Genomic DNA, 13,036 nt, shown 5'->3' on the forward strand with positions numbered 1-13,036 from the left:
GGCTGGCCTCTAAAGGCCCAAGCCCAAGGGGCTTTTACTTCTCTAAGCTGAGCCCCAAAAATATAAAATAACCAAAACGTCCAAGACTGGAAAAAGACCAACTGCCGTGCCAAATCGATCGATCATGGGAAACCAACGTCTCAGTAAAAAGGAAACAGAGCTTCTGTGAAGAGACACCAGAGCCTCTGTGGAGAGACAACAAAGTCTCTGTGAAGAGACGACAGAGCTTCTGTGAAGAGACGCCAGAGCCTCTGTGAAGAGACAACAGAGCCTCTGTAGCTATCATCAGAGCCTCTGTAGCTGTCACCAGAGCCTCTATGGCTGTCTCCAGAGCCTCTATGGCTGTCACCAGAGCCTCTGTAGCTATTACCAGAGCCTCTGGTTGTTCAATCCTCTGGTTGATCAGGCGACCTCTTCAGAATCATACTCTGGATAAGGTTAATCCTAAAAGACTTAATTTTTCAAATGAAGGTTCCGAAATATGGTTCTAACCTGAAAATCCAAAAGTGCAAAGTTGTTACATTTATTATTTATATAATTTACAACGTACTTTTAAAACTTTCATTTTGGTAACTAAGATATAAATTTTAAACATTTAAGTATTTGAATAACCGGTTCAAGACTAATTTTAGATAAAAAAAAAAACCAATTTTAGATTAAAAAAATCCATGTCACTAACCACGTCAGCAAATAATACTGAGTTGGATACTACATCACTCGTCACATCAACATGATAACCGGTTAATGCTTCAATAGGTTACCCGAGTACTTAAATATTTAAAATTTTACATCTTATGTACCAAAATGGAAGTTTTGAAAACACGTTACCAAAATAAGAATCAAATTAAAGTAAGTTACTTTTTCATGTAATTTGTTTTTTATATAGATTATTTATTCAAAAGTAATTTAAAATGATAGAAAGACACTTGACTTAACAAAGCTAAGTTAACAAAGTTAAATGAAGGGACCAAATCCATAACAAAAATAAAACCACAATGACCATGTTTGTAATTATTTTATTTGAGGGACCCATTCTAATTCTTCTTATAACCATAAGGACTAGATTCATAATTTACTCTAAAGATTAATTTATGTTTTCTCTCTCTAAATACGAAGAAAATCTATCTTTTATATTTTTTCCTTTCATAAAACCTTTTAGAGAATTTGTTAGGACAAGAAACCTTAAAAAAATTTGTTTTTTTCGTTTTAAAGATTTTATTAAAGATAAATTACATGAAAAAATAACGTACTTTAATTTAATTTATATTTTTAAGTAACGTATTTTCAAAACTTTCATTTTGGTATCTAAAATATAAAATTTTAAATATTTAAATACCCAAGTAATCGGTTGAAAACTAATTTTAAATTTAAAAAAAATACTAATTTTAAATTAAAAAAAATTCATATCACTAACAACATCAGAAAATAATATTGATTTGGATACCATATCACTCGCCACATCAGCATAATAACTGATTAATACTTCAACCGGTTACCCGAGTATTTAAATGTTTAAAACTTTAAATATTAAATACCAAAATAAAAATTTTAAAAATACGTTACCCAAGATAAGAATCAAATTAAAGTATGTTACTTTTTCATTCAATTTGTTTTTTTATTAAAAATGCTTTAAACATATGATTGTTTTTCAAAAAAAAATTGATATGATTTGTTTAAGATAAAAAATAGAAGTTAAAACACCTATAATATCAAAATTATCTTAAATTTATAAATTGAAAATGTAAAAGATAAATCTTAATATTCAATGTAATTTGATGAGAAAATTTCTAACATTAACTAATACTAAAAGATTTAATGAATTCAAAATCTATAAAATTGTACTATTATCATATTTAATACTTTTAATAACGTAAGAGATCGTTTGGCAACTACTGAATGGTTTGATACAGAACAATCAATTGGTCAGAATGATTAAGAGACTCATTATATAATACAAAATAAAATATAATGTTTGGTAATTGTTCACAATGAAATTAGTGAACTTAATGATTAAAGGAGATCCATGATACAAAATCCTTCAGAGGGTTTTAGAACCATTAAGAAACAGATTTTTTTTTGCCAAACAAATTCACCCCTTAACGATTCAAAGTTTACCTCTTAATGAAACTATTAAGAGGTAAACAAATCATTTATTTTAATCGATTTCCCAAATTTTAATTGCCATCTGAATTTATTTTATTGGAAATCAAACAAATGTTATCTTCTCTCTACACTTTCTCCATTTCCAACATGATTTTGGAAAATCTATCAGAGCATTCCATTTTACAACAAATAGAAGCAAGATCATAATTGAAAGAACTTTAACAGAGATCCGAAAACAAAAACTACTTACTAACAAGCAAAATTAATTTGAACAATTAATGGTTTTATTGATGCTGTTCTAGCCTTCTAGGCCTAACATGACTGCAAGTAATCCATGGAAGAACAAGATCGGCTCAACGCCGGATGCATGCATATCTAAATTAGGAAATCTGTTTGCAAAATTGAAAGAATGAAATGCAAATGTTTTTGGTAGACTGATGTAATTAAACGACCACTTCAAATTAATGTGCAACAAGGAAGTCAGAACTGAAAACATCAATAACCGATTGAGGACCATCCGCTGTCGTACCGTTAGGATTAGCGTTCAAGGATAACATCGATTTAGCAGCCATTAGCTTCTTCCTCTGCGGAAAACGAGGTCCGCAAAAGCTTCGGGAAAAGTAAGGGAAGCCGACATCGATGATGGTGACGCCACCGACATCTTGCTGTTGTGGCACGCCGGCGACGGTAGGGCTGGGAGAACGAGATGGTGAAGAAGTAGGTGAGGGTGATACAGCAAGACGGAGATAGATCTGAGAACCGGATGACCGATGGTGAGATCTGGCGTTGATTTTGGAATCTCGCAGTTGCGCAAGAGCGCCAGGCTTTAGGTAGCGGAGGTAGCCATCATCGGACTTCTTGGTGGTAGATTCCTTTCTGATGCGGCGGTTCATGGCGGCAAATGGAGGAGAAGGAACTGCAGGAGAGAGAGAGAGAGAGAGAGAGAGAGAGAGGCGGGATTTAATGGAGGAGGAGCGCGGGAGAATGAAAGGAGGTCATGATGTAATATGTATACAATGGAAATTTGTAGGTGGTCCCATTAATTTAATATTAATAAAATTATAAATAATTTAACTGGTAAAGAGTTAGGGACTGTTTGACATTTGCTGAATGATTTGGTACATAATGATTAAGTGGTTAGAATGATTAAGAGGCTCTAATGATATAATGCAAAATGAAATATAATTGTTTGATAATTGTATACAATGAAATTAAGGCTCTTAATGGTTATGAAAGATTGATGATACAAATTCTGAATCTAAAGTTCCTTCCGGTTTACTTTTGCATCATCCTCTCTAGAAGCATTGAGCAAATTTCAATAAAATTCAATTCTAAATCCGACCATTGTAGAACCTTCAAAAAAATCACTCGATCCATCATCGATTTTCTCTCGAACACGTCACAAAATTAACAATTACGAAATCCATCCCTTTCGATTTACCTCTCAAACCTAGGCCAAGATAGGAAGGAAGAAAACATGGGCTTGTCAACGGAGAAGGGAGGAGGGGGCAGGCGACAACGAGGTGGATCAGAGAGGTCTGTTTTTCAGTGGAAACCGATGACGTTAGGTTTTTACATATCTCGTGATTTCCAAAGTGGTATGGTGGGACATATGGTGTATGTATGTAGAAGGGTGCCCTCTCAAAACTTATTTGGTAAGCTCGTCTTAAATCATTAAGCCACTTTCAAACACCGTAAAGCGGCTGATCGAATAAGCTAAAGAGCCCATTAAGTTGTTTTCCAAACTACAATTTGGTTCTCGTGTTTTGTAAGAAATAACACTTTTTCATTGTAATTTCGAAATTACAAGATAGTATTCATGGTTTGTGAATATGTTCAGACTAAAATCGATTTTATGATTTTGGTCTATGTGATTTTTAATTGGGTAAAAGAAAAAAAAATGATAAAATGACAAAAATGCCTATTATTTAACGATTTTTTAATAGCCGTTAGAGAAAGAGATCAAATTCGGACGTTTTTATAAATTACGATGGTCAGGAGACGGAATTTTTTATTTTTGACAAACTATTTGGACCAAATTTGTAATCTACTCTAATATTTATTTTCAATATTGTACTTTTATTTATGTTATTGTTACTTTTTTTATATTAATTTAGGGAAAATTTTAAAAAAATCCAACAAATTATTCCATTTTTAATTTTAGTTGTTAAATTATTTTTTTAAATGAAAAAAATCATTAAACTTTCTTATTTTGAATGATTAATTACCTGAACTATTGTTTTGAATAAAAAAAACCATTTTTTTTTTCTATTTGAATGAAAAGATCATTAAACTTTTCATTTTGATTGACGAAGTTCCTAAACATTTTATCAATAAATAAACCATCACATTTTTAAAAATTGATTACTTACATCATTTTAACACAAAAAGTTACATTAACCGGCTAATAAAAGTTCGATTATTTATTTATTTTATTTTTTTAAACTCAGGGTCTTAATCATTCAATTTTTTTTGTTCAAAAAAATAGTTTATGGAAATGGTTTTTTATTAAAAAAAATAGTATAGAGATTAAATTATTTAAAATGAAAAAGTTTAATGATTTTTTTAAACTTTTTGCATTAATTTATTATACATTATTTGACCAATTTATTATACTTTTTAAAACGTCATATTGTTGTTTCCTAAAAAATAATTATTTAAATACTTTCTAAAAATCAGCAATTAATTATATTTCCAAAAATCATTAATTTTTGTAATATACCAATTATTAATTGTTAATTAATTATGTTAACGTATATCTTAATCCCAATATGATATTATATGCTAAATGTTAAATATGCTCCAAATTTTTTTACGCTTGTCCATTTAATTTAATACTGGAAGGGTATTCGTGTAATACAGCGAGATAAATTTCAATTTTAATGTTTAGTTTTTATTATTTGTCTCTATCGATATGATACGATTTTATATGGTTATGAGAAAGCGATAATGTTTTTATTTTTGAATGAAATACAAATTTGAAAATATCATAAAAATTTGAAAATAAATAAATCGATATTCGTATCAAATTAACTATTTAATAATTCTTTTTTTTTGTGTAATTTATTTAATTTAATTTTTTATTATAATTTATTAACAAAGTGTAATTTATTTTTAGTTTAATAATATAATTTTTTATAAAGATAATAATTAAACATTTTGTTAAACTCAATAATTATCTGAATTATATTTTAGATTTTCTATATTTAAAATGGATGTTTATCTTGTATTTGATTATGTTTATCTGTAGTTAGTTACACAAATTAAAAAATACAGCTTTAATAAGTTGTATTTATGCAAAATTAGTTGTAATATTGAATTTTAAGTAATATGAATCAATAAACAGTACTTCATGTATAAAAAATAAATTTTAAGAGTTTTTGTCAAATATTTTATAATATAGTATAGATTAATAAAATTAATAAGAATCAAAATAATTTAATTGGCAAAGAATTAATTAATTAATCATTTTTATTTTATTATTTTAGTTTTATAAAATATTATATTTTTTTTTTGTTTATTTCGAGCAGTCCAGTATTTATCTCAATATTATACTTTAATTTTTCGTTATTATCTATTCCAGATGTTTTCCTAAATTAATATCCCCCAAAATTACTATTTTTCTATAATTGTTATTTAAAAAAATTAGCCGTTAAAATCTGTCAGTTATTTTTAATTAAATTATGTTCATATTATTATTTAATTCGAGTTTTATCTAATAAATTTATATACAATCAAGAGGGGATTTCTTTTAGACACTATTTAAATCGTGAGATTTAAAAAAAAAAGTATCGTATGCTATTTTATATAATATATTTTCTGTTTATGACTAGAATTTAATGTATTAGTTAACATACATTTATTTAACAATGTGTTTGTGTCATAATGACGGACTTTTGATGTGTTTGTGAAACAAAAAATACACGTACAAAAGTTTCAGATTGTGAACCGAATAACATATCATGAAACAAAAATATATGTTAATCAATATATTAACTACTATACTTGGATAAAAAAAATTATATAAATCAAAACTTTAAGGTATAAATTCTCACGAATCTTTCAAATTTTAAAGTTTTCAAATGATTAATCCCCTAACCAACAATCCAATAGTTGTTTATATTATTTTTCTAAGAACCAGTTTTCAAACTTTAACTGGGTCTTTTTTTTAATGGTTAAGGACTAATCTTTGGTTCAAAAGTTAGGACCAGCATGGGTTTCGACTATAACTAGTTCTTGGGTCAAGCCTTTTTGAAAACGGTCCCAAAAGTAACTAGTTACTGAAGTTCCTATTTCTTCTCTTTTCCTTCTCGGAAAACGACGAAAACTTTGCAATTATGACAATTTACATACGGATTCGATTGTCTAGAAACATTTGTACGTACAATCTTGAGTGACGATATCATTGGCTTTTTTCAACTTCAGTTACGAGTTTATGAGTTTGAGATATAAACCATCATTAAAAAGTAGAGTTCGGAGAGTAATTATCTAGAAAATATTTTTTGTTGTTGCTCAGTTTGATCGAGTACATGTAGAAGTTACAAAAATGCAATGAAACACGTATATTCTCAAGGGTAAAGTTTCTTGAATGCGACAATGGAAACTCGAATAAAAGAACATCCAAATTAAAATCATGGTGACGGTAAATGTGAATCACAAGATAATCATAGAACTCGTATGTTTTCGGTTTTTAAAGATCATGGTCAGGAAAACTACATTTGATCAAGGAGGTAACGATTTTTTCTATATTTAAAGACGACATCCAGTGTGATTATTGATTAATTAGAAGTTGTGATGAGAAACAAAGGGCGGATTGATTAGGTATTTTGGAACCCTAATTATCATGGTTGATAATATGAATTGAAGTTGGCAAATTAACAAGAGACTAGGTATTAAACACAAAGTGACCAAAGTTCTTAAATAGCTAGAAATATCTAATACCCATATATCGTTTTAGGATAGGCTTATAATTGACTGGATGAACACACATAAATTAATTGGATTACGGACCCTAATCACATACAAATTAAGTTAAGTCTGACCGTTTAGATAGGAGAGCTAGCTAGCATCCTCTATATAAATGGCTTAATTACAAAACACTAACTAATTAACGCGAACTAAAACATCCTAAAATGGGCCAATTAAACAACGAATATAGACCATTTAGACAATAATTAGCCCATAAAAACGCTATATTATCTTTTCTAGCTAAAGCTAGGCGACATGTTGTTCCAATAGCAAGAGCCTCTTTGCCAGCCATGGCCTATCTCGACTAGGATGGTCACAATCAGCTTTTTTTTGTAGCGTAATCATGGTCTGCCTGATCAGATGGGGTAGTTGCAAGTTCATCGTGCAAGTTCTTTGTGGATGTAGCCACGGTGCCAATGAAAGCATTAATGGCTAGTTTGGTAGATGCATCATCACTTCCCTAATTTAGTTCTTGAGGAGGTCCAGTTGGTTGGAAGTCTATCCAACTGAAGAAATCATCGTCCATCATGTTTAAGTCCTCGAACACATGAGCTTGTGATGTAACCCCCACATCTAAAACCAATTAACCAATGTGAGGAAAAATGTGATCATAAATAAGTAAATGACCATTAACTATTCATCAAGAATTAATAGTTTTCTGAAATGAGAAACTTACCAATTGACGAGAAGCCAGAACTCGAGTCATCCACATGTGTCTTACCATTATGACTTGATCCAAGAACTGAATCCAAATTCACAGTATTGTCAGGGACGTTCATCATGGAAATCACGTTATCGTGCATGATTCTTCCTTCGAATTCAGATTGATCATCTTTTGTTTGTTTGTCTTCCTTAGAAGGTAGTCGAGACCTTAACAAAACTCTAGATTGTCCCGCAACATCTTGCAACAATCCATTATTTCTCTCTGAGCATAATTTTGGAGCTACATTGTAGTTGTCTTCTTCACCATTTGATGGCACCATGATGTGATCATTCTCGTTGGTCGAGGAAGAAGTTGGTGTGATTGCTTGAAAGGATGATTGGATTGAAGGGATCTCCATATCAAAGTTTTCATAAAAGAAAACATTACTAAAAGTTGCATTCATTGGATTCATGCCATATGGTGCGAGCTGGCTTTGATCGAAGAGAGGCATAGACGAGCTCGAAAGATGTAGGTTTTGAGAGGGTAATGGCAACAAGGAGGCTCCACCATCGTTTTCACTATGATGATTGAACTCAGACATGGAATCAGGGTGATATAAAGCTCTTAGAAGTTGGTCACTCGTAATTGGGTCGATCAATGACAAAGTAGGGAAGTGATTAAACTCATGATTTGTTTGATCATGTGAGGATGAAGAAGAAGAAGGAATCGATCTGAATTCAAGATTTGCTTGAGGTGGAGATGATGATGATGTAGACGTTATGAAACTGAAATCAAGGTTTTTCATATAAGAAGAAGATGATGAAGTGGGGATGAAATTGAAATTAGGGATTTCCATATGCGAAGATGATGATGAAGAGGGGATGAAATTGAAATTAGGGTTTTCCATATGCGAAGATGATGAAGAAAAGGGGATGAAAGTGAAATTAGGGTTTTCCATATGCGTAGAAGATGGGAAGGAACTGAGATTAGGGTTTTCCATATGTGAAGAAGATGATGAAGAGGGGATCAACTTGAACTTAGGGTTTTCCATATGTGAAGAAGATGATGAAGAAGGGATCAAACTAAAATTAGGCTTTTCCATATGTGAAGAAGATGAAGAAGGTTGATGTAAAGACGACAACGATGATGTTGATGGTGATGAAGAACGTTGCATTTGGTTTCTTAAATGTTGTTCCGGTTGTTGATGATGGTGACGTAGATGCACGTGCTCTCGTATAACTTCAGGAGGGTAAATAGGTAAATCCAGACGAATATGTCTTTTTAGTCTAGTGTTCCAGAAGTTCTTTATCTCGTTATCGGTACGTCCTGGAAGCTGTCATAAATAAACACTCCTTAGTTGTGAATAGAAAAACCCTAAATCAAAACACGATAAAAAGAGAAACAATTGCAAATGGAAAACCAAAACTTGTACTCTCTATTCATGTTCCATAACAATTAAAAAGTTCCACCATACAACGACTTAAAAGGATTGTGATTACGTTTTGTTGTCAAATATGTAAAATACCATCTACAAAAGAAGGCAAGATGTGCGCTTTTTTCCTTTAACACTGTTTAAATAAATACCCTTTAACTTAAAGACAAATACAAAGAATCTTTAGGGTCGATCAATGGAGGTTTTGTTCAAGTCCCTTCAGAGTGCACAACTAGAGGCTTCCTACAACCATTACAAAGCCTCATCAAATTACCGAAGATACATACAAATTGATCTGAAACTCATGGTTATACAAATTAAGCAAGTTCAAAATGTATTCGTAACGATGATAGAAACCTAAATGACAAATGAAACCGTATGGAAAACGTGAAACTTTTGGTGTCAATCTTTGAACAATATATAAAGCAAAGAAACAATTAATCAAGTCATGATCATAACTAGATACATACCCAACACTAGACCATTTTGGTAATATATTTACCAAGAAAACATACATACATACATATATATATATATATAGAGAGAGAGAGAGAGAGAGATGTATGTGTACATGAAGAGCAAGAATGGACCATCTGTTGCCAAATTTAGCATGAAGGCTTATGATCTTGGATTCTTCTTGAGGTGTAAAAGATCCTTTCTTGAGATTAGACCTTAAATGGTTAACCCACCTAAGCCTACAACTTTTGCCACATCTCATCAAACCAGCCTTCCTTCGAAGATTGTTCCAATTCCCTTCTCCATGTTTTCCCACAAACTCCACCAGCACTGCATCCTCTGCTGCCGTCCATGGCCCTTTCTTCAATTCTTTTCCTCCACCACTACTACCACCTGTTGTGTTCCTTACTTCGGAGATGGCACCACCCTCTTCTGGAGCCATCTTTTCTCTATCGTTTCAAACACCCTCTACACCTTAAATCTGTAAGAATCTAGCTAGATGCTTAATGAGGATCAATGAGAGAGAGAGAGAGAGAGAGAGAGAAGAACCTCCCTTTTTCGACCTGGAGATCAAGATTGTGTGTGATAGAGAGAGAGAGAGAGATGAGTTGAAGGTGAATAGAAAATATGAAGAACTGTTGTTTAGAGAGAGAAAATTAGGGCTTTTTTGGGGAAGTAGATGATTAATTAATGAAGAGAGAGAGAGAGAATTAGGGCTTGTTTTATGAAGGAGAAGATATGGCCCATGGAGACTGAAAAGGGATTGAGATTGGATTTCGGAAGGAGTCACGGTTTTTGCGTCATCTCTTCCTTTTCTTTTTACTTTCATATTCGATCTCCTTGTCGTCTTCTAGCCACGTGTAAATCATTCACGATAACAAGATTTCTTGAATCATACTACTTTAACCTAAAAGTGTGTTGACTATTTTGACCGTCAATTACAACTTTTTATCAGCTAATTACCTTTTCAATAAAATTGGGTTTATAGAACACTCTTAAATTTTAAATGTCATAATATATTTTTTTATAGGACTTAGTTTGTAGGATCAAAAAAAGTAAAATGTCTTATCTAATGATGTTGTATTAAGTTTATATGATATTTTTTTGATGTCGCAATAAGTTTTCTAGAACACTTTTAATATAAAGTGTCTCATTATCAACTTTATAGAACATTATTTGAAAAAAATATTCTATAAAAACAAGTGTCCTATAAAAAATTAAGTTTATAGAACAATTTCTCAAAAGTATCCTATGAAGTTGCTAATGCCACACTTTGTATTAAAAATGTTCTTAACAACTTGTTAAGACGTTCAAAAGCGTCATATAAACTTATTACAACGCCTTTATATAATACGCGTTATATTTTGGTCCTATAAATTAAGTCATATAAAGTGGTTTATTGAAACACTTAGAGATTGAGGATGTCCTATAAACCCAATTTTGTTGTAGTGTAGTATCATATTGAGTAATATTTTCGTTTCAAAAGTAGATTGTCAAGTACTGTTTGACAGTTGTTAAATGGTTTGATGCAAAATAAATAAGTGGTCAGAATGATTTAAGAGACTCTTATGATATAGTGTAAAATGAAATATAATTGTTTGGTTATTATTCATAATGAAATTATGACGCTAAATGGTTAAGAGAGACCAAGATACAAAATCATTCAGAAGGTTTTAAAATCATTAAAAAACAAACTGTTTTTTTGCCAAACAAGATGAAAACTCAAACAATTTAAAGTTAAACTGTTATTAATTACTACCTTGATAATTTCTTAAATGACAAAGCAACTTTCGATCAAGTATAAAATTAAAGATTTTCAGTTAGATTATTCATTACAATTCCAAGCAGAAATGATACAAATATATTATATTTAACTAGAAAGGTATTTGCATAATACAGTAAAATATCTAAAATATAATTAAGATAATTATTGAGTTATAATATAGTGGCCAAAAGTATTATTAGTTTAGAAGAGGGACGATAAAAATGATACAAATATATTATATTTAACTAGAAAGGTACTTGCGCAATACAGCGAGATATATCTCGATTTTAATATTTTATTTTATTTTTTTGGTTTATGTCGATGTTATAATACGAATTTATGTGGTTTTGAGCAAACAATAATGTTTTTCTTAATAAAATATATATTTGAAGATATTATAAAAAATTAAAAATGATTTTCTTTAATTCATTTTTTTTTGTATAGTTTCTTTAATTCAGTTTTTTTTTATTATAATTTAATTTAAGTTTAATAACGAAGTAATTTATTTTTGGTTTAATAATATAATTTTTATAAAGATAATAACTAAGTATTTTGTTAGAACTCAATAATTATCCTAATTATATTTTAGATATATTTAAAATAAGAATTTTATATTGTATTTGATTATATTTATCTACAGTTAGTTACGCGAATTCCAATATGAAACTTAATAAGTTGTACTTATACATAATTTAGTTGTAATCTTGAATTTTATATGCATCAATAAGCAATATTTCATGAATAAAAAATAGTTTTTAAAAATCATAACTGAAAAACAAGACTATTTTAATAAATGATTTCTACAAAATTTATCATAAATTCAATCCGTTACGTTATCAAAAAATGATCACATGACATATACAATCACTCAAGTTAATTTTTTATTAAGAAATTATTATCACACCTTATATATCATATCAACAACAAAATAATAATAGTATATTAAACATATTTATTTATTTATACTATATTATAAAACATTTGATAAAAACTCTTAAAAACCACTTTTTATACATGAATGCCTGTTTATTAATGCATATTACTTAAAATTCAAGATTACAAATAATTTTGCGGAAGTACAACTTATTAAAGCTTCATTTTAAATTCGTGTAACTAACTGCAGATAAATATAATCAAATACAGGATAAACTTCTATTTTAAATATAGAAAATCTAAAATATAAATAAGATAATCATTGAGTTCTAACATAATATTTAATTATTATCTTTATAAAAAATTATATTATTAAACCAAAAATAAATTACTTTGTTATTAGACCTAAATTAAATTATAATAAAAAATTTAATTAAAGAAGTTACACCAAAAAAACGAAAACTATTAAATAGTTAATTTGATACTAATATCGATTTTTTTTTCAAATTTATATTTAATTCAAAAATAAAAAAATATCGATTTCTCAAAACCACATAAAATCGTATTATATCAATAGAAATGGAGAATAAAAACTAAACATTAAAATGAAGATTTATCTTGCTGCATTGTACGAGTACCCTTCTAGTTATTATATAAAAGATTAGTTAATATAATACATATTATTCAATATATATACATAATGGGCCTAAAGTAAATAAAAATTATATATATATATATATATATATATTATGATAACCATAAACTTTTATCTTAATTGTATTGTTTCATATGATAT

The 13,036-nt window shown here is 29.5% G+C and overlaps 3 protein-coding genes across 3 annotated transcripts in view; 1 reads left to right on the forward strand and 2 right to left on the reverse strand.

Moving 5' to 3' along the window:
- Positions 1 to 2,564: 2,564 nt before the first annotated feature.
- On the reverse strand, positions 2,565 to 2,996 carry LOC112516333. Its single transcript, XM_025123347.1, has one exon. The coding sequence runs from the start codon at positions 2,994 to 2,996 to the stop codon at positions 2,565 to 2,567; it is 432 nt and encodes a 143-aa protein (XP_024979115.1).
- Positions 2,997 to 7,531: 4,535 nt separating this feature from the next.
- On the reverse strand, positions 7,532 to 8,315 carry LOC112516334. Its single transcript, XM_025123348.1, has 2 exons — positions 7,748 to 8,315; positions 7,532 to 7,644 (listed from the first exon to the last, which is right to left on the reverse strand). The coding sequence occupies exons 1-2, from the start codon at positions 8,313 to 8,315 to the stop codon at positions 7,532 to 7,534; spliced, it is 681 nt and encodes a 226-aa protein (XP_024979116.1).
- A 2,032-nt stretch (positions 8,316 to 10,347) lies between these two features.
- The window catches only part of LOC112516335 (glycine-rich cell wall structural protein 1-like), a 20,148-nt gene continuing 17,459 nt past the window's right edge, over positions 10,348 to 13,036 (forward strand). Inside the window, exon 1 of the mRNA XM_025123349.1 lies at positions 10,348 to 10,393. Within this exon, the coding sequence (XP_024979117.1) occupies positions 10,348 to 10,393 (46 nt within the window). The remainder of the gene's footprint in view (positions 10,394 to 13,036) is intronic.

Source organism: Cynara cardunculus (assembly GCF_001531365.2).
Source record: "Cynara cardunculus var. scolymus isolate 2C chromosome LG 8, CcrdV1, whole genome shotgun sequence".
In the NCBI taxonomy this organism is placed as follows: Eukaryota; Viridiplantae; Streptophyta; class Magnoliopsida; order Asterales; family Asteraceae; genus Cynara; species Cynara cardunculus.